Source organism: Cygnus olor, chromosome 5 (assembly GCF_009769625.2).
Source record: "Cygnus olor isolate bCygOlo1 chromosome 5, bCygOlo1.pri.v2, whole genome shotgun sequence".
Taxonomy (NCBI): domain Eukaryota; kingdom Metazoa; phylum Chordata; class Aves; order Anseriformes; family Anatidae; genus Cygnus; species Cygnus olor.
In genome coordinates this window covers 61,780,410-61,799,137 of record NC_049173.1, presented here as the reverse complement: position 1 = coordinate 61,799,137, position 18,728 = coordinate 61,780,410, and the positions used below count along the sequence as shown (strand labels likewise).

The window sequence follows — 18,728 nt, the reverse complement described above, 5'->3', positions numbered from 1 at the left end:
AATGTTACTAACTGGTGTTTGTGGTAACATTCATGATACTGTCTATAACTGACTGTGATATAACCTATTTATTTGGCAAACATATCTGTCATCTCAAAGATAAACATTAAAAAACAGGAAATCAATCTCTAGTTATGATTGTTATTTCTATTATTTTTCTGAACTTAAAAAAAATACTCATTCCCCTTCTTAAAAAAATGTGTGAACATTTAACATTTGATCTAGTGAGATACCTTTAATTTCTCCAAGGAGATCACTTGTGTTTAATTTTTCCATCTTCTCCTTCCAGTCTTTAGAAAGCAGCTTTTCCATGCAGGATGAATCTATTCAAAAAAAAAAAAAAAAAAGAAAAAAAAAAAAGGAACATCAAATATATTCTTACACATCAGGGAAAGAGGTGCCACCTTCATTTTAAAACTTCTCCTTGTTCTAGTTGGACCATAGTTTCAAAGAGAAATGAACTTGTAGCCAGAGTTCTCATTTAACAGCATTTTAAATCTAAAGTAATTCCACTGAGGTTAATGGAGTTACTATGGATTTAACAAGGGTCTAATTGAAAGAAAAACTTCGTTGCGGATTTATGCATGCTAACTGCCAATTTACATGCATAGATTGCCAATGTATATACAAATTCTGTCTTTTTCATTTGAGAATGATTGTACACTCGAAATTATACATGAAGATTTAGAAGCTTTTTCTGGAAATTTGGCACACAGTGACATCTGAAACCCATTTTTATACCCATGTCAATGCAAAAGTTATTCATATAATGTCTCCATGGAATTCATAAAAGCATTCTACATATTGGATGCTCACAGTATCAGAAATTTTCTTGGTACACTATAAACAACATGCAATGATTAGAAGATCTGCTTTCATAATTTGAAGTTCAGAATACATTTTCAACCTTTGTCCCAGTATGTCTCCCAGTATGGGAGGCCTTCTCTAGGCAAAACTGTCACTGAAATCATTATACTTAGGAGAAGGTAGAAAATTAGCTGTAGTAAGTTTCATACGATCAGACCCTGATTCCACTAGAAAATCGAATATTGAGCATAGCAGACTCTTCAATACAATCTAAAGGTTTTTTTAGTTCCCAAATTAAACTAATTGACTCTGAAGTCTAAATACCTATACATAGTCTACACATAACCTTACAGATAAATTGCAAAAACTGATTTTTAAGACGGGAATTTTTATGGCTGATGCCATGATTCAGAATATTATGAGTTTAGGAACCTTAATTCAGATTTATTAACAGTCAGCAAGAAAACTTTACACTCAACTGAATACTTATTTTCTCTTCCAAGTTAGTAATCATAGAATATCTATTAAACAACATGTATTTATTTTCATTGGTAGACTCATCAACAAAGCCTTGGAAAAAGATCATTGGAATCATTTAAGCCCAGTTTAGCAAAATATCAAAAACATGACAAGTGCAACTCTATTCCTACAATGAATTTTTCAAATAGCCTACATTGTAAGACCACATATTACCCTGGGGTGCTGAGCACCTTGGTTCTCACCTGAATATGTTGGGCATAGCCACACACTTTAGCTTGTTAGAAACCCTGCCGTTTGCATGAAAAGAAGATCAATTTACAAAATGATTTACCAACTAATAACTTTCCAAATTTTGATGACATTTGCACTTTTACCACTCCAGTCACTTAAGAATCAACACCTGGGAATACATGAAGGCAGAATTCAGCCTAACACATCTCCTGTTAAATTATTGGTAGATTAAGGCCAAATTTTGGCTCAAATTCTCATGTCAGCAGTCCCATTAGAAGCATTCACACGAGTGACAATAAAAGGAGAAAGCCCAGACGAAGAATGGCAACAGAGAGCAACAATACAGCACGTAACAGTGCCTACCACCTCAGAGGAGTCTACAAAGACTAAGAGAGAGAAGCATTCGAAGAAGTCATAAAAGGAGGAGTTAAAGATTCAAAGAAAAGTTCAAGGAAGAAAAAGCCAGTCACATTTTAGAATTCAAATAATTTCAGCTAAAAAAAAATCACATTAGCATCTTCCCTTGAAAAAACAAATGAACAAACAAACAAAAAAGGAAAACCAGTTGAAAGCATACCAAACTGTAGCTACCAGAAGATCAAAGATCAGGTTTTAATTGCAACAGATTTTCACCGTGCAAGCCTCCGTGGAAAGACAACACAGCTTGTAAATGTTTTTGAAGTAATATTTCAGTAGAAAAGCTAATTTATTTACTAATTATATCTTTCTATGAAAGAGACAAAATTAAGGAGCTCTAAGTTGCAATAGGCAGTGTTAAAATATTTGTTATATAATAACAATTTACTTTTAACAATAACAGGCACTTATTACTTTTATGAGTTCTGGCCTGATAATAGAAGAATCAAGAAATAACCATCAATTATCAATAGAACATTGTAATTTGTCCTTTTTTTGTGATATCATCATTAGTTTAAAAAGATGTTTCTGTGTTTCTCCCCTGCCAAAATTTCAGACCCCTCATCCCTGGGGAAAAAAAAAAATAAAAAAAAAAATAGGACAATCATATTTAGAGTTTTATTCTGATGTTTGCTATAGGTTTTATATCCTACTGATTTTTAACTGAGGTATTTTCCTCAATTCATACAGAGAAGGAAAAACATTAACATTTTAAAAAGAATCAATTACAGAATATCGCAAGAGTTGGTACAATACTTTCCATGAAAGCACTTGCTTTATTTCTTCTTTCACTTTTCTTAAAAACATGCGTGGCTATCTGTAATGTTATTACATTGCATAAGAGCAAACCGTATATTTCTAAAGACAGACAGAGAAAGAACTCAAATGGAAAAAAGGCCAATCTGTGTGCATTTTTTTTTGATATTGTCACATTGCTAGTTACAATTTTTATCTCTATAAATGACTGAAAAAATCCTTAAGAATTTCTTTAAACACCCCTGTGCTACTCAAATTCTACATTATACATCTGACCACACAATGTATAGCTTCTGTATTTTGTTATTGGGAACAAGAATACACAATGAACCTTTTAATAACACTGTAAAAATATTTCTTTTGAAATTCCTGTAAATTTTCAATTAGTGGGGCTAATCCACAAAAATTTTAACATTTAAAATCGTGGTGTGTGTTAAAGCTCTCTGGAGGTCCCTCACATTAGGCACAAAACTAAATATAAAGGCTTACACTTGAAAGGCATGTTTCCCTTCAAGTTCTACATTCTGTGTTCATGAACACACATTTTGAAAAGGTTTGTGAGTAAGAAAGGGAATTTTTTCTTCTTTCTGTACTGAAAATTAATTTTTACATACATATAAAATCTACAAAGATGTCTTCTGACATCAGTGAAATGTCTTCATCCATATTGATTCATTTTCTGATTTGATTCATTATAGAAACAAAACATCGACTCGGAATCCAGCACTGAACATTGATGAAGCCCAAATTCACATCTGCACTGCATCACTCTCCCTGCATGGAGGCTCTGCTTCAGAACCATTATGAAACCTTGTGGATCCCAGCATTTGTGAAATTCAGGGGTATTCTTGTTAAAGATAATTATAAAAGAAGCAAAGAAAGAAATTAGCATTTATACATTTTTAGCTCTTCTCACTGACTTTATAAACCACAGTTGGGTTTATGCTGCAAAGTAGCATATTTTGTACTGACAAATGTAGGATCAAACTCATGCAGTTGCACTGGAGCAATTTATTGTATTAGCAACACATAGATTCTCATCTTTATATTCTTCTGTTGTGAACTACGAGAAAAACTCTTTCAAGGACAGCAAACAGGTTAAGTATAATTAGACTGAGATGACTAAATGAAACATTAGGTATTATTTAATATCATGGCTTATTACATAATGTGTTAGCAATTTTAATTGTAAAGAAGTTTTAAGTACTGTGAGGATCTTGCTACACAAGAGAATTTTGCAAAGGTGAACGAGAAAAGGATGTTAAAAGATAAATAAGCAGAAACGAAAAAAAGCCTAGGTGTTAGATGAAAAGGATCTCTCCACAATGTCAAAGCATCGATGAAAAGAATTAACATTTGTCCATTGGGTAATCAATCAGTCATGGAATGGATGGAATCCAGCTCTTTGTTGCACGACCGGTGATGAAGAACGAGTGTGTTAGCTATCACAGCCAAGCTCTCAAGTTCTTCCGACTAAACGAAAGTCATCTTGTTCCTATCAAGGATAGCTTTTGCCTCTTGTCTCTTCCTTATTCCCCCCCCCCCACATTTTTTTTATTATTTTTTTTTTAATTTCAACAAGTTAGCAAACCCAGCTATGGGTTACATGAACACTGTATGACCTTACAATAGCCTGCACCTATCCTCATTGATTTGGGGGGATTGTTCCTTCTTTTTTTTTCTTTTTAATTCACTGAAGTAGCCTCTTATTACTTTATTTGAAATACAGATAAGAAAAAAAGCACTCATGCCGTGTGTGTGTTTTTGTTTTTTATGGTAAAGTCATACATAAAAGAAAGCCTAAATGTGAGAGTGCAGCAGCAAAACTTCAAAGCACTGTCAGACATTATTATTTCAAATCAGCTTTGACTTTCTGAGACTTAATAAAACACTATAGTACAGACTGGCATATTTATAACACCTATACCAGTGATCAACTGAACTGTCTTGTTCTTTCTACTGTGCACTGCCTTGTTATTTCTTTTATAATAAGCTTCTCTCAAAACATGTAACAATACTGCAAACTGATAATTATCAATGATATGAGTTCTAAAACGACTTGTTTTGCATACAATTCCTTTTGAATATATACATTACTTTGTGACAGAAGACAAAAGCACATTGATTTATTAATAATGATTGCAAATGCATAGCAAGTTCATAAACAATACAGAAATATAATTCAATCAAAGGTATAGGTGACATTTTTCTACATGCATCTGAACTGTTACATATCAAGGAAAGAAGCACTGGAAAAGACAGGGTAGGGGAATTAGAAGAGAAATCAGACATCCTACAAGAGAAATAGTTCTAAAACATGATCAGATCCTCAGTAGGAGGAGGAGAAGCTTCACGTCTGCATTTTAGAAGAACAATACTGAGATTTAGTGGCACCTTTGTCTCTACTTCAGAGTTTACAGTCTACAGTTACAATCTATTACAATTTAGTAGTAATTGCTAAACATAAGAATATATTTTTGCAAGCTTTGGGACTAGATAACAATATGCAAGTTCTTCCTTCTCTTACATTCTATGTTCTCTAACAATTACATTTATATTCTCTCATTGCATTTATTTGCCTTTAGCTCCACAGGAGAAAATGTGTCCTTTGGATCAGCCTTTGTCAAATGAGTTCAAATGCCTCATTCAAGTCTTAATCATGAGAAAAGCAGCACAAGTGGAATTACCCTGTCAGCATCTATGAAGATTTGTTAGAGAAAAAATGATGTTTTTTTCTTTGAAAGAATGTTATATGAGATTATGAACACCTAGGGATAGGCATCTCTGTGCTTACAAGGCCTACCTCAATGGATTACAGAAGAGATTTTATTTTTTCCCCAAACCCAATAAGCTTCAAATAAACATTACAGAGGCTAGCATTTTGTTGCCCTACTCCCCCTTCTACCTTTGCACATCTCTCCCCAAGCCTCAAACAAAATTGTGCATTTAAGTGCATGAAGTTAAAGACCTGATATCTAAAATAATGACCACAACAAAATAACCCATTGTACATCTGAAAGAAAGGTTTGTTTCACTGTTCCTCAGAGAATACTAAATCTAGTTCAAAGTAGAAAAATCTAAATAAAATCAGTACTTTACAAATATTCCTGAATAAAATCAAGCATAATTTAGATTTACCCTAGCTGGTGTTTGTCACTTACAAGTAAACTAAAACACCAGGTCCATTGGTGTTATTATTAGACTCATTCATAAAAGAAAAAAAAAAAAAAAAAGAGCTATTCAGAAAATGAAGAACATTTTTTCAAATCTGATGATGAGTTTTTATATAACTCTGCAGATTAGTTGGGACCTTTGACTAACTGATCCATCTCTGAGTGCATAACAGCTTGATTGCATGCCTTTCGTGAAGGCTCTGCCTGTCAGATATGTTTGAGCACAGATCGAAAGCACATAGCATAGATCTATATCGTAAAAATGTTTCCTAATTTTCACTCTTCATATTATGTATTTTAAAATTATATGCAAACTGTAACATTTTGATATTAAAGGGAAAATCAAAAGGTTGCTTTAACTCCCTTTGAAAGAAGAAGATTTTATTATCTTCTAGCAATTCAAAATAAAATTAAGGACTTCACATTTACATTCTTGATGTGAGAAAAAAAATATAATTTAACCATGACTATCAGAAACTTAACTGCAGGATGGTACTATCCTTTTTTCATCCAAGCATGTAAAGTTTGGGTAATGTCACTAAAATAGATTCTTTGTTGCCATAGTTACTTTTTTTCTTCTTTCAAACACAAATTACCCTTTTCTGTTTCAAAAAAACTTTAAATAAAAGAGACAGCAACAATACAAAACTAATCAAAAATCAGCCTGAAGGCTCAACATCCACAGTTGTAATGTGCTGGCACTGTCTCTTGTTCATAAGCAGCTTGGCTTCAATCTTGCTGTCAGTGGAGAGGCAGGTCAGGGGAATCTCATCTCATCCTTCTCAATTTCCATACTGTTCTCCTAAAGTAATTAATTGTCGTGGTCTAACAGAAAATTAAAATACAAGGCATTTCAGACATGCTGCTAGCTAGTAAACTGATTTCTTTGGGCAACAGTTTTTTGGTGATTTTGGTTTTGTTTGTTCTTTGTTTTTGTTTTGTTGTTGTTGTTCTTTGTTTTTTGTTTGTTTTGTTTTGGTGGGGGGATTTTTTTTTTTAAAAAAAGTACAATCACAACACAAACAAAAGCAATATGACATTTAGAACAAACAAAAAAAAAAAAAAAAAAAACCTGCTAGTCCTTTTTGCTACATCTATTGCAAATTACAAAGGATTTAACTCCTAAATATTATACCCTGTTCCTGCCATTAAGGAGCAAGGTAATCGTGGCCCATTGCTTATTCCCTTCTCCCGTATTGGTTTGATCCCATCCACTTCTTTGCCTATTTACTCTGTGATGTCTCTGGCACAGATTGCTTATTGCACCAGGGTTGTGTTGAACATGCAACACATTTCTGATCATGAATCACAACTTGGTCCTAATTCTCAATGCAACCTGTAGGCAGTACTGCAACTCCCCATCCTAAGAAAACAAAACCAAAAAGGGCATGTACTGCAAAGAAGACTTCCTAGATGTGATTAGAGGCAAGAGGGTCAGTCCTCAGTAGATGTTTTCTTGTAAAAGCAATAATGGAAATGCAATTGTGATCTGCCTACCTAGCATTAGAGTTCTGTTTAGGACAGGGAACCACGAAAATCTGCCAACTGCTGTACATTTTTTCACAGTGACAAGATTTCCACAATATGATAAAATTAGAACTGTAAGAGCTTGGAGAGCTCTCTTAACTTTTAATTAAAACTCTCCAAGCTCACTAAATATAATTAGGCATTAAAATGTTCTGGTTTTCCTCTGAATTCATTTGCACTACTTGAATGGTCTAGATCTTGCATGAAACAACAGACATTCTGAACAGAAACACCGGAATTTAACTGGGAGTGATTTCCAGACCTGCTTTCTATGATGTGGCTAGTGGAAAAGCTGCAGAGTCTGAAGCTTGTACCAATTCTGCCTAAGATGGCTTGTTTCAACAGGAATTCTCCAGTGCAAAGAGCATTTGCATGGAGCGTTCTGCTCCGTGCAAAACTCTGGATAAAAAGAAGTTTGAATTTCATGCAAAGAATAACCCAAGATACAGTTCTGACCTTTATTTTTATTTATTTATTAAAAAGCAGAACCTTTAACCTTGCAAATGTTTTTGTTCTCTTAAAATAACTCATACAATGCTATATGCCACACTATTTTTAGAAAAACAACAAGAGAAAGCATGCTTCTCCCATACAGCAGGGCACAGATATAAACATCAACACAGATGCTCTGTGAAACAGAGCTGGACTTCTCAAGCACTTGATCATTAAGGAATGCACCAACTGTTTTAGATAATCTCGTGCCAGCTCCAATTCTGCTCCACACTACCCTTTGGGAGTGGCCAATCCTGTCCTGCTCCTAATTTTTCATTTTACTCACTTCTCCATTCTTTTTTCTTTTTTTTTTCTTTTTTTTCTTTTTTTTCCCAGAACAGAGGGAAAAAGACATTGTGTGCCAAGCAATGCAAGACTAGAATCACTTCCCCAAACAGAGCAAAACTTTCAGACAATTAACCCTCCCCTCTTCTTTCAGATAAATTACTAAGTATAAAATGCAATCTGTTTCCTTTGTTTACTCAATATGAACAATTTGTAAATGACTCAAGGATAAAATTCAGAAAATGTTGTGCTAAATTAGAACCATTATAAACATGCTAATGACTGCTCAACTAAAACATGAAGGATCCGTGTGAAGAAATATATTTAGTTCCTGTGAAATCCAGTTGTATTGCCTCAGAACTATTTGGTCACTTAATTGTATATGATTACTCCAGGAAAATGTTAATTTCATGAACACTGCGCTAGACAATACACTGTGTATGTCAAAGGGAGCTTTCTGAAATGTCAGTGTGATTGCTTGGATGCAGTGTTTTGGCGTATTAGTAGAAAAGAAATATCTTTTAAGTCTGTCAAAATTACATGTACATTTCATTCCTCCACTTAAAGTTTCCCTTCCATTATAAGCTATACTTTACTGTTAGATTGGCTGCATTCATTGAAGTATACATCGTTGCCTTATTTGCATTACAATGATAGTATACTGTATATTATACGTAATCACCTATTCCCTAAGTATGTGCACCTCTGTTTATTTCCCAAGTGAACATATAATATTAGCAAGAGATAGTCTCAAGCTTTCCACACAGCAATCAGGGAGAGTCAGGAAAAGGGGAGAGCAATTTGCTTGCAATCCCTGGGCAAGAGATTACATAAACTGACATATCAGAGGAGAATGATGCACTTATTTTGCTGTCTCTTACTATGCATTTATTAGCAAACTAACAAAATCAATAGGATTTGCAATATTTGTTATTTTGCAGAAGGAGGAAATTTTGCTGGTGTAAGTAGATCTCAAAATCTTGATTATTTTCCTTGCTTCCACATCTTCACATCTTTCTGTGTTGACTTCTTTTCCTCACAGTGGAAAAAACAGGTTGAGCCAGTAACTTAGCTAGAACTCATCAGCATAGCTTCATCAAAGTCTACCTAGTCTTAAATAGATATGTAAGTTCTTCCAATATTCAATCTAACTATTCTTTCTCTTAATCTCATACCTCCACTCCTTGTTATGGTCCTTTTAAAACCCTAAACAATTCACTTTCATCTTTGGTATCCACTCTTCTCAAACACTTGTGAGTTGAAGTGACATTTTTCTCATTATTACTCAAACTATGGAGAATTTAATCTTCAAATCTTTCTTTGTTTAATTGCTCTGGAACAAGCCACGTATCATGTAGCCTCTGGACTTATAGCGTCTTTCCTCTACAAAAGAATTTCCCTAGAACCTCAAGAAGTTGCAAACTGCATGTCAGCTAATGTTCAATAGTACAGCCACTGGACTCATCTCTATAACAGGCATGAGCTCAGATTCTCTTTTCTCAAACACTGCACAGTTATCCCAGATTCTCATACCGAACTGAAACAAGCACAGGATCCCATCTCAACTCACGAGTGGCTTGGTAGCTCAAGTAGTCATTTTTTCCATTACATTTTCTCCTACCAAGTGCAATGCCAATTAAGCATTATATCTTCTAACAAAGCAGAAATTCTGTGAAATGGCTATGAAAATGTTAGTAAAAGTTTTGGGGAGTAAAAACATGTTAAATGAAAGGTATACGCAAATAAAGGTATTTGATCCTTCACACCAGGTTAGTTTCTGGTCAGGGGGAAGTGGAGGGGACTTCCTGAAAAGCAAGAAAAGGTTTCTATTAAACTGATTAATGTTCCTCAGAAGATTTGTGACACCAGATGATTTATGAACAAAATGTGGATGATTCAACAGACCTCTATTTTGTTCCCCCAAATCATGTTCTACTCATTACCCTAATAATGCAGTAATAAACATCTGTTTAATGATTTGAAGGCTTCTTAATACTGCATATAAAAATCTGAACTCAGCTCTTACATAAAATATTCTGAAATTAAAACAATTGTATAACAAAAAGAATTTTTCATGAGAAAGCCTTAAGCGTTTTTGTATGTAAAAGTATAATACAAAGAAAGCAAAATAATATGCTCTTGATTTGAAATGACTTCAAACGAGGATGCAAAGGAATGAAAACAATAGCTAGAATCTCCTCTCTATTTACCATTCCTGAAGGTCTCTATGACAGATGATGTGGTCTTTCCTGGGACACTAAAATACACTGACAAAATCAATCCTATTGCCTCCTTCATACTAATAAAATGTCGACTTAAACTATCACATTTTATATAAATACAAACATAGAATACGCACAAGACTTTCCTGAGTTAATTCCAGCAAGCAGAGCCTTAGAAGGTTTACAAACCTCACCAAGCTGCTTGCCAGGGATATATATTTCAGGAATAATAGCTGGTTTATTATAGATCTGTGAAAAGATTTAAGAAAATAACACACTAATATCTTCAAGAATAATATTTTAAAGTATTCATGTCCCTATACATATACAGCTCACAAGTAGCCACCATTTTTTTTCCTCATAAAAGATTATTAATTTTGTAAAGTCAAGCACTGGAAAGATATAGGAATGCTAGAAATAAAGTGTTCCAGGAAATCCTGATTCATTCCATGCACGTGTTATGATACGTTCTTTAAATTAAAAAAAATAAAATACATGCAATTAAGAGAATTTTTTTTACAGGATTCTTGTTACATTCAGTACATGGGACAACCTCAGACGAAGGCATAAACTGGAACTGCAGAGCAAATGGGAGGGACTGTTGTCCTCATGATCACTGGCCACGTTTCATTGCAGAAGTTTGAAGAAATTAAATGAATGAGGGAGGGAACTGCAAAAGGAGAAATGATGGGTCGCAGATATGGCACTTCATTTTCTGGGAGCTCAATTTAAAAAAACTTGGGGTTGTATTTGAGGAATTGCTGAACATTCACAGCTGCAGCTGTGTCAATGTAAAGTCAGTGTAAAGACTGAGGCTACAATACATATAGCTATATATAAACTGCTACACTACATCCTGTGGAAAAGAATTAAGACCTGAGCACCTCACACTAAACAGAGCTAATAAATCAACGATGTTTTTGAAGTCGCACTCTGTCTTAGCTGCATACCTATGAAGCTGGTATACTCACTACCCTCCTTTCCTCTTCACAAAGACTTTGAGAAGATAATTTATGTTTGCAGTACATTTACAGGACACGCTGGGGGAAAAAAACTATTGTGTAATAATCATGTCTTCAGAGCACAGCTTGAATAATAAGTAATGTACAGACACTAAGGCTTCAGATGGACCGGTAAGGATATAACAAACAACTGGATAATTTCACATTCACTGAGGACCATCCCGTTAGTGAACTGGATGAATCAGAATTCTTTTGGAGGAAAAATATTGTTTAATCATGTATGAAAAATTACACTTATCTACATAAAAACAAAAACGGTTTTCATTTAAAAACATTTTAAGTTCTGTTGAGTAACTAAAGAAGGTTTTCATTAGTTATTGAGACATTCTGCAATATTAGAACATTTTTTAAACCTGCGCTTATAGGACTTTCAGCAATTAGATTTAGTAGCCAGATTTGGAGACAATGGTGATTTGATTGCTACCAATCACATGGAATTAAAGAGAGAATGAACAGGAACTGGACTTCAGTTTCTCCACACCAGGCTTCAGCAATTAAAAGAGTGCACCCTGTCTTAAAATGGCCAAACTGACACCACCCCTTTTGCTCTCCTGGCAGAACATGTCATGACATCCCCCACGTGCAGGCTGACAGATCCATACAGCTTCCCCTGCTGGCTCTGAGCAAGTGATGCCATAGCATGATGCCATACATGACCCGTTAACTCATCGAGTGTTTCTACACAGAAAATAATCTTTGCCTCCAAAGGTGATGCACAAACTCATCACTATATATATCTTTCCCAAATAGGTAGCACAGCGATACAATGGATTTCTGAGCTGAGAAAATGGGGGGTCATTTGGGAACACCTGAGAGCAAATTTAATAATACTTGGGGAGTTCTCAACTAAAATCTGCTACCTGGATGGTTAAATAGATTTTCAATGTAATTAAACCTTCAAAGCCACGGAGAAAGGTAACCACAATAAGCACATGCTTCCTGTTCTGAGCTATTCTGTATATCCTATTCTGTAAATAAATGGCCTTTCTTTTCCAGAATTCTCCTCATTAACAAGCAAGAAATAGGCAATGGAGCTTGAGAATTATTCTGGAACTCTCTCTAAGTTATATTGCAGGCAACAAAAAAAAATTACAGGATTTCTGTCTTAAACATTTAGTCTCCTTGCTCTTGTTGATTTGATCCAGACTCAATCGTTTTAACGGTTTAAATTAATGAGCTGAATTTTAGTTGCCCAACTCCCAAGAAAATTTAAGCATGTCTGAAGTTCTGCAACAGTTACTTTGAAATACTAAAGATTAATGCTGTTTTATGATACACTCTTAAAACAAACGCAAAACAATCTAACAAAGACTCAATTGTTTAGAAGGATTTTTCTCATACTTAGGGCCGGTAGAAAATCTCATGTTATCAGAACAACCCCTACGCAAAAAATTGCTCAGTTATAAGTTCTGATTTACAAGCTGCAAGAACAGGATACAATAGAAAATATCTTTGTTATAATGCTAAATGGTGTAGTATTTTGGAAAACTATAATATGCTTTATTCATTAAATGTATTACCAAATTCAGTGCACAAGTAGCAGGTGAAGATTTGACTCCTACTGAATTCCGTAGATCACAATCCACAGCACTTGTACTTCAGGACTAACAAAATCCACAGCAGGATCTATATATTTCTTACATCTATATCAGGTTATATTTTCTGCATGTTAGAGTATCCTTAGTATCCACTGCATAATTTTTATGGTTAGATTTTCTGTATAACAGGTTGTATGTATGGACCTCATACAGAAGTAGCATGGCCACCGTGCGTTGAACATGCAGTGTAAAAGTTTCTTCATACCAAGCCAAAGTGGAAGTTTCAGCTGCTGCCAGGTTCTCCATGTGCTCACAGTTTGGTCCATCTAGTTTGTGTTTACATACATTAAAGTTGAGAAGAATCTTTTACCCTTTGGTTGCATTTTCGTTGTCTTTACTCCACATGAGGATTACCTTAGTGGGATTTTTTTTTTTTTTTTTAAACATTACCCACAGGATTCATTGCATTTAGACAGCCAGGCAAACTTTTTTGTCAACTAATCTGTCTTCTAATCTGGAGGCTGCTGCAAACCTGCCTAAACCCTACTCCTACACTGGCACTCTCACACTATTTATATAATCATGAGCACTTTAGACATAGGAAGGCAGAGTCTCAAACATCGCAAGTTACACATCTCTGGTTCCTTAAGCTTTTTTTAAACACTTATTTATGGGCAAGGTGTAATTTACACCACCTTATGTATGGCTGGGCAGGTGGTTCACTGCGACTGCTGCTCCTTGTATCAAATACGCTAACATCATTGTCAGCGGTGCCCACTTTTCCACACTGATCATATTTTCACCTGTTCTCTCTCATCACAAGACGACTGGGAGCTCTCTGTGACAAGGACTGCTTTTAATACTGGTACATGCACAGCACCTACATACTTCCTGATGCAGACCCCTGGAAACAGTGACAAGGAAGCATCTTAATTACTTCTAATGAAATCCACAGACCCTTCAGAACTCATTGGCCTAAGCTTACTGAATTACTTTATGTTTGTTCCTTTTTCCTTCCACAGCTATACCTGTCACAAAACTTGCTGTCTGAGCTGGAACAACTGCTAGTGCTCAGCCCAAGCCAGCGGCCTGCAGGCTGCATAAGCCTGCCTACTCCAAGGCAGGGCAGCAGCATGCGAGGCCCAGCTCTTACCAAGGCAGCCAGGCCCCAGAGCTGCCTGTATACCCCAGGCACATGGAAGGCACCTGGAATTTATTTTATTTTTATTCTGCAGCAAGATGACTCATATTTCTCAGGTTCAGAGAATTTTCCAATTTTAGACAAGGCTATCTTGAGAATACTTCAGATTTAGGAACAACAATTCTTTAAGCGAACTCTCCCCTATCCATGTACTATCTGGCACTGGTCAGCTATCTGGTCAGCTGACAGGAAATCATGTATTTACCTCAGCAAAATGCAACTCCTTAATGAGTTTATTATCTTACAAACAGTGGTGTAAATGTGAACTTTGATACAAAGACAATAACATCTCTCTTCTGAAAGCTTTTAATTGGGCCTACTCAGCACCTAAAACTACAGGTGATTAGTCACAGAACATAGGTTAAAGACTTTAAATTGCCACAGTCCATTACAGTGTGCAGGTATTTACTAAATAGGTATAAAGTTTGCCCATTTCTTTTGATTGCATTTTACTTCACTCTTTTTTTTGCACTGGTGAAATAATTTCACAAGATGGATAATAACAGAGATAAGAGCCCTAAAATTTAACTTTTGACTCTATTATGTAGCTGATCAGAGAACAGGAACAAATATTGCCAACAAACGTATAGGAAAACCTCAAGAGTTGTTCACTGCAAAGTCATGCAGGAATCACCATGTCAGATCAGGCTGCTTAACAACTCCTCTCTAACAGTGGTAAGTTCAGCAAAGTTTAGACTACAAATTTGAATGCCATAAGCATGTTCCACCTACACTTAAGGTTAAGCTTTTGAGCAAAAATACATTTTTTCTTTTGAAGAAGTTTACAACTCTTTATGACAAAGACAAGGACCAGCGTTCCACAAAAAGGGTTAGTAGAGCTGACCAAACAGAAAGCTGCACAGGAACAACTGCATCCAAAAGGATGTTATCTATATTGTCAGAGACATATGCTCTTATTTTTCTTCAAATCGAGCAACCTTTAGATATATTTTTTTTAAACACTACTTTTACAACCTCCTGTTCCTTCCTTAAACAGCATATCTTAATCTAAAAAACTTGATTTCTCTTGTTTTTCAGGTGTTCTGGTTTCAATTCAGAATACCAAGTGCTAACAGGCAAAGTTATCCCTAACAGCTCGCCAAAACTGCGCAATTCACATCAGCTACTAGATACAATCCCTGCATTACAAAATAACACCATCTTAGACAACATCAACTACATCCTGCAGCAACCTGCCAGGGCCAAGGTGCCAGGTGTCCCACACTGGACCTTCTCTGTGTCTTGCTGCTCAGAGGCTGTGACTCTAACAGTACCGTGCTGCAAAAATCTGGATTAAATCTAGCAAAGAAAGAGATCATTTACAAGTCATCTGTGGGTACATTCTGTCTTTGGTGTGTGGCTGAAACTCCCATTAACACTAACATGAGCTGCACAGGCCTACTGATGGGTGAATTATACCCCTGACAGAAAAGTGGTTTTTTGCTCGATGGATTTTCTTTGATGAACTTGTTGGCTACTGCACAGTCATGTGTATATATTTAAGTATTTCTCTGTGTGAATGCATGTGTATCTCTACAGTGATGATGTCAGTTTGACTAAAAATGCAGATAAAGCATTTCTTAAGCCAAAAATGGGCCAGAGCTAATTTTCCCCACATAAACTTTGGTTTGGCCCTTATTTATCAAAGCCAGACAAAGCTTGACAGAAAAGAGGATCCAAATCGGTTAGCCCAACAAAAAATAGAAGTTAGGGCCTTTCTTAAGACTTACTTTATAGGAACCGTATGCATAACTTTCACTTTCTAGAAAGTGGTTTTCTCTTGAACACACATCAGAACCATTCATCATCATATAATTGCAAGTTGTCAGTCAGGGCCGCACCCTTCATGCAGTGGCAGGCCGCCAACACATCTGTCAGAAGCACTCACAAGCTTCCGTGTGTTATTGTAATCCCCTACAAAAGGAACAAGCCCATTCATCCAGTCCACATTTTCCAAACTGAACGACGACAGTAAACCCTGAGCCTGGAAAAATAATAGAATTTACCCTAAAAATGCCACACTTGTCAGGTGACCACAGGCTAAATGCCAGAAAGTAAATACGAAATGGTTTGAAACCCTGTAAGCATGGGTTTTAGGGAGCAGGGTTCTTTGAACCCAAAAGAGGAAAGCTGGGTCCTGTGCTGACAACAGAGTGGTCTCCAATGGTGAAACCACTTGCAAGGTTAAATCTCTGTCTTCTATCTGCAAGTGCCCACTTCTTGCCATCTAGACTCAATTAGGAAAAAATTCTCCTTCTTTTAATGTTTCTATTCTCTTTTTTGGCTTCCCCCCCCCCCCCCCCCCCCCCCTTTGGATAGCATCATCTATTCTTTATGTTAACACACATTCTTTTCTCCTTTTCCTATTTTCTCTTGTGCCTCTCAAAAAACACATTCTGCCCCCACAGGTAGCTGCCAAGGGCCAGCCTAGATTTAGTGAACCTAAGGGCAACAAAAATAAAAGGCTTGGGACAAGGACTCTAAAGCAGATAACATCCTCCTCTCAAAAGACATGTTAAGGACTTTTGTGCAGAATTAAACAGCTATCAAGCAACAAAATACTTCTTTACACAGAGCTTCAGAAGTTTCTTTCCAGAGTACATGCATTCAAGAGTCTCAAATATTTTGGAGAGTGAACCAGAGCTTTATCTGTCTGCTTCCACTTTTCCATCCCCTCTCTGGCAAAGAATGGCAGTTCAATTTTCAGAAACATTGAGTGAAACACATGCTGTTGCCCTCGGAGGCAGCAACACAACCACATGAACCCAGTAAGACTTTCAGAGCAGCTCTGCTTCAGCAGGTGAGGCTGTGGATGGAGCCTGATGCTCCTCTGTAACTAGCTGGATCTTTACACCTGCTTAGCTACAGAGGTGGAGCCATAACTCTTCTCCGACCCCCTTCCAACAATTTGCTCCCAGGAACTCTGAAGGAGCGGGAGCAGTCAGCGTGCACACCAAGCCATAATGACTGGACTGGTGCAGGCTTTCAGCACTCCACACTGCTGTTGGGCACTTTGATTAGCCCTTGATACAGGCAAAATGTATATTAAATATATAGACATACCCAAACATACATTTCTGAAACCTGAATCTGAAGGCCATATGATGGCTGACCTGCTACAAAATTTACTTCCAAGAGCAAATAGAGAAAACGTTATTCCTCAGTGATACAGCCAGGAGTAAATTATACCATATCACTGCAAAAGAAAGACAAATATCCTAACAAATCAACTCTCAGTTGTGTCACAGACCTATATTTACTCATTGTTTTTGTTCAGACTGGTGTTAAGGAAAATCTAACAATTCATGGACTATATCAGAAAGAAGTCTGACTACTATAAAACTACCATGCAAGCATGCAGAAGCTGCAGTAGCTGCTCTGCTTCCTCCTGGATGGCCACTGGGTCTGAACCATTGCATTAGAATGAAGCTGCAATATAGGAATAGCAGAGTTTATCACCACATTCCTGTAAAACAGGATGGTTTTCAAAACATAAGTGGTGGAAAAAGCAATGCCTCAATCCCTTCATGCCTCAGTTTCTCAGACAGAAAGAAGGTTTTATCTCATATGGCTACTGAAGAACTTAATTCTTTTGAAAGACTGCATTATAAGCAAATTTAAGCACAACAGTATATTTTTTTCCAATTATACTATCTTAACATTTTCATAATTTCAAAGTTTATTTGACAAAGTACCTCTCAATTTCTAGCATGAAAAAGGAGCAAACTTCACTAAAGCTGAATGAAATTAATTTTGGGCTTGAGACATCAGCTGATAATAAGTAATCTGCTGTAAACTAGGTAAATCAAGATAAATGAATGCTTTCTCTTTTATATACATATACATATATATGATACTAAATGCACACAAATATAAGCACAACATATGGTCAACAAGAAATAAATAAAACTGAAAAGCACTTTACAACTGCATGGCAAGTATCCAAACTAAATTTCAGGTAGCAGATGGCATGAATAGGATACATGTGAGAAACAGGCAATTTCAATTATCTCTGAATAGTTCATAAACAGGAAAATTTGGCAAACCACAATTTAAAAAAAAAAAAAAAAAAAGGACTTGAAAAATAACATTGTGTCATAGAGATAACTGAATTGAAAACACAACAATGCAAAGTTATTAAGCTCATCCTGACCATAATTTCATAATGAGTATTAAACGATTACATGTGACAGAAAAGAGCTGCCCCAAATACTCATGCCTGGAAAATGTAATAATTAATTAATCCAAGTGGGGCTCAGAATTTCATTTTAGTTATTGTCATTAACCAAGAGCGGCCAAGAGACAGATCTTGTGCACCAAGTTCCTTCTTACGTTTTGTGCAATGTACACCTAGAAGAAAAAAAAAAAAAAAAAAAAATAGAATCCAGATCTAGACATTTTTCAAATAGTTTTTCAGATATATGTTTCTGAACAGGGAACTCAGGAGAGGTAAGATTTGTCCACAGATGTCATGCAAAAATCATATTGTTTTGAATCAAACAGTGAAATAAGGTGCAAAAGGAAACTATGTTTAAAATCTTCTCTGAGTCACAGTAAATCAGAATCTGGCTTTCAGG

General features: G+C 35.9%; 1 protein-coding gene across 9 annotated transcripts in view; it reads right to left on the bottom strand.

Moving 5' to 3' along the window:
* SOX6 (SRY-box transcription factor 6) overlaps nucleotides 1–18,728 on the bottom strand; it is a 385,626-nt gene that overhangs the window by 178,901 nt on the left and 187,997 nt on the right. For all 9 annotated transcript variants that reach the window (XM_040557484.1, XM_040557486.1, XM_040557485.1 and 6 more), the window contains one exon: nucleotides 234–323. In XM_040557484.1, coding sequence (XP_040413418.1) covers nucleotides 234–323 — 90 coding nt within the window. The remainder of the gene's footprint in view (nucleotides 1–233; nucleotides 324–18,728) is intronic.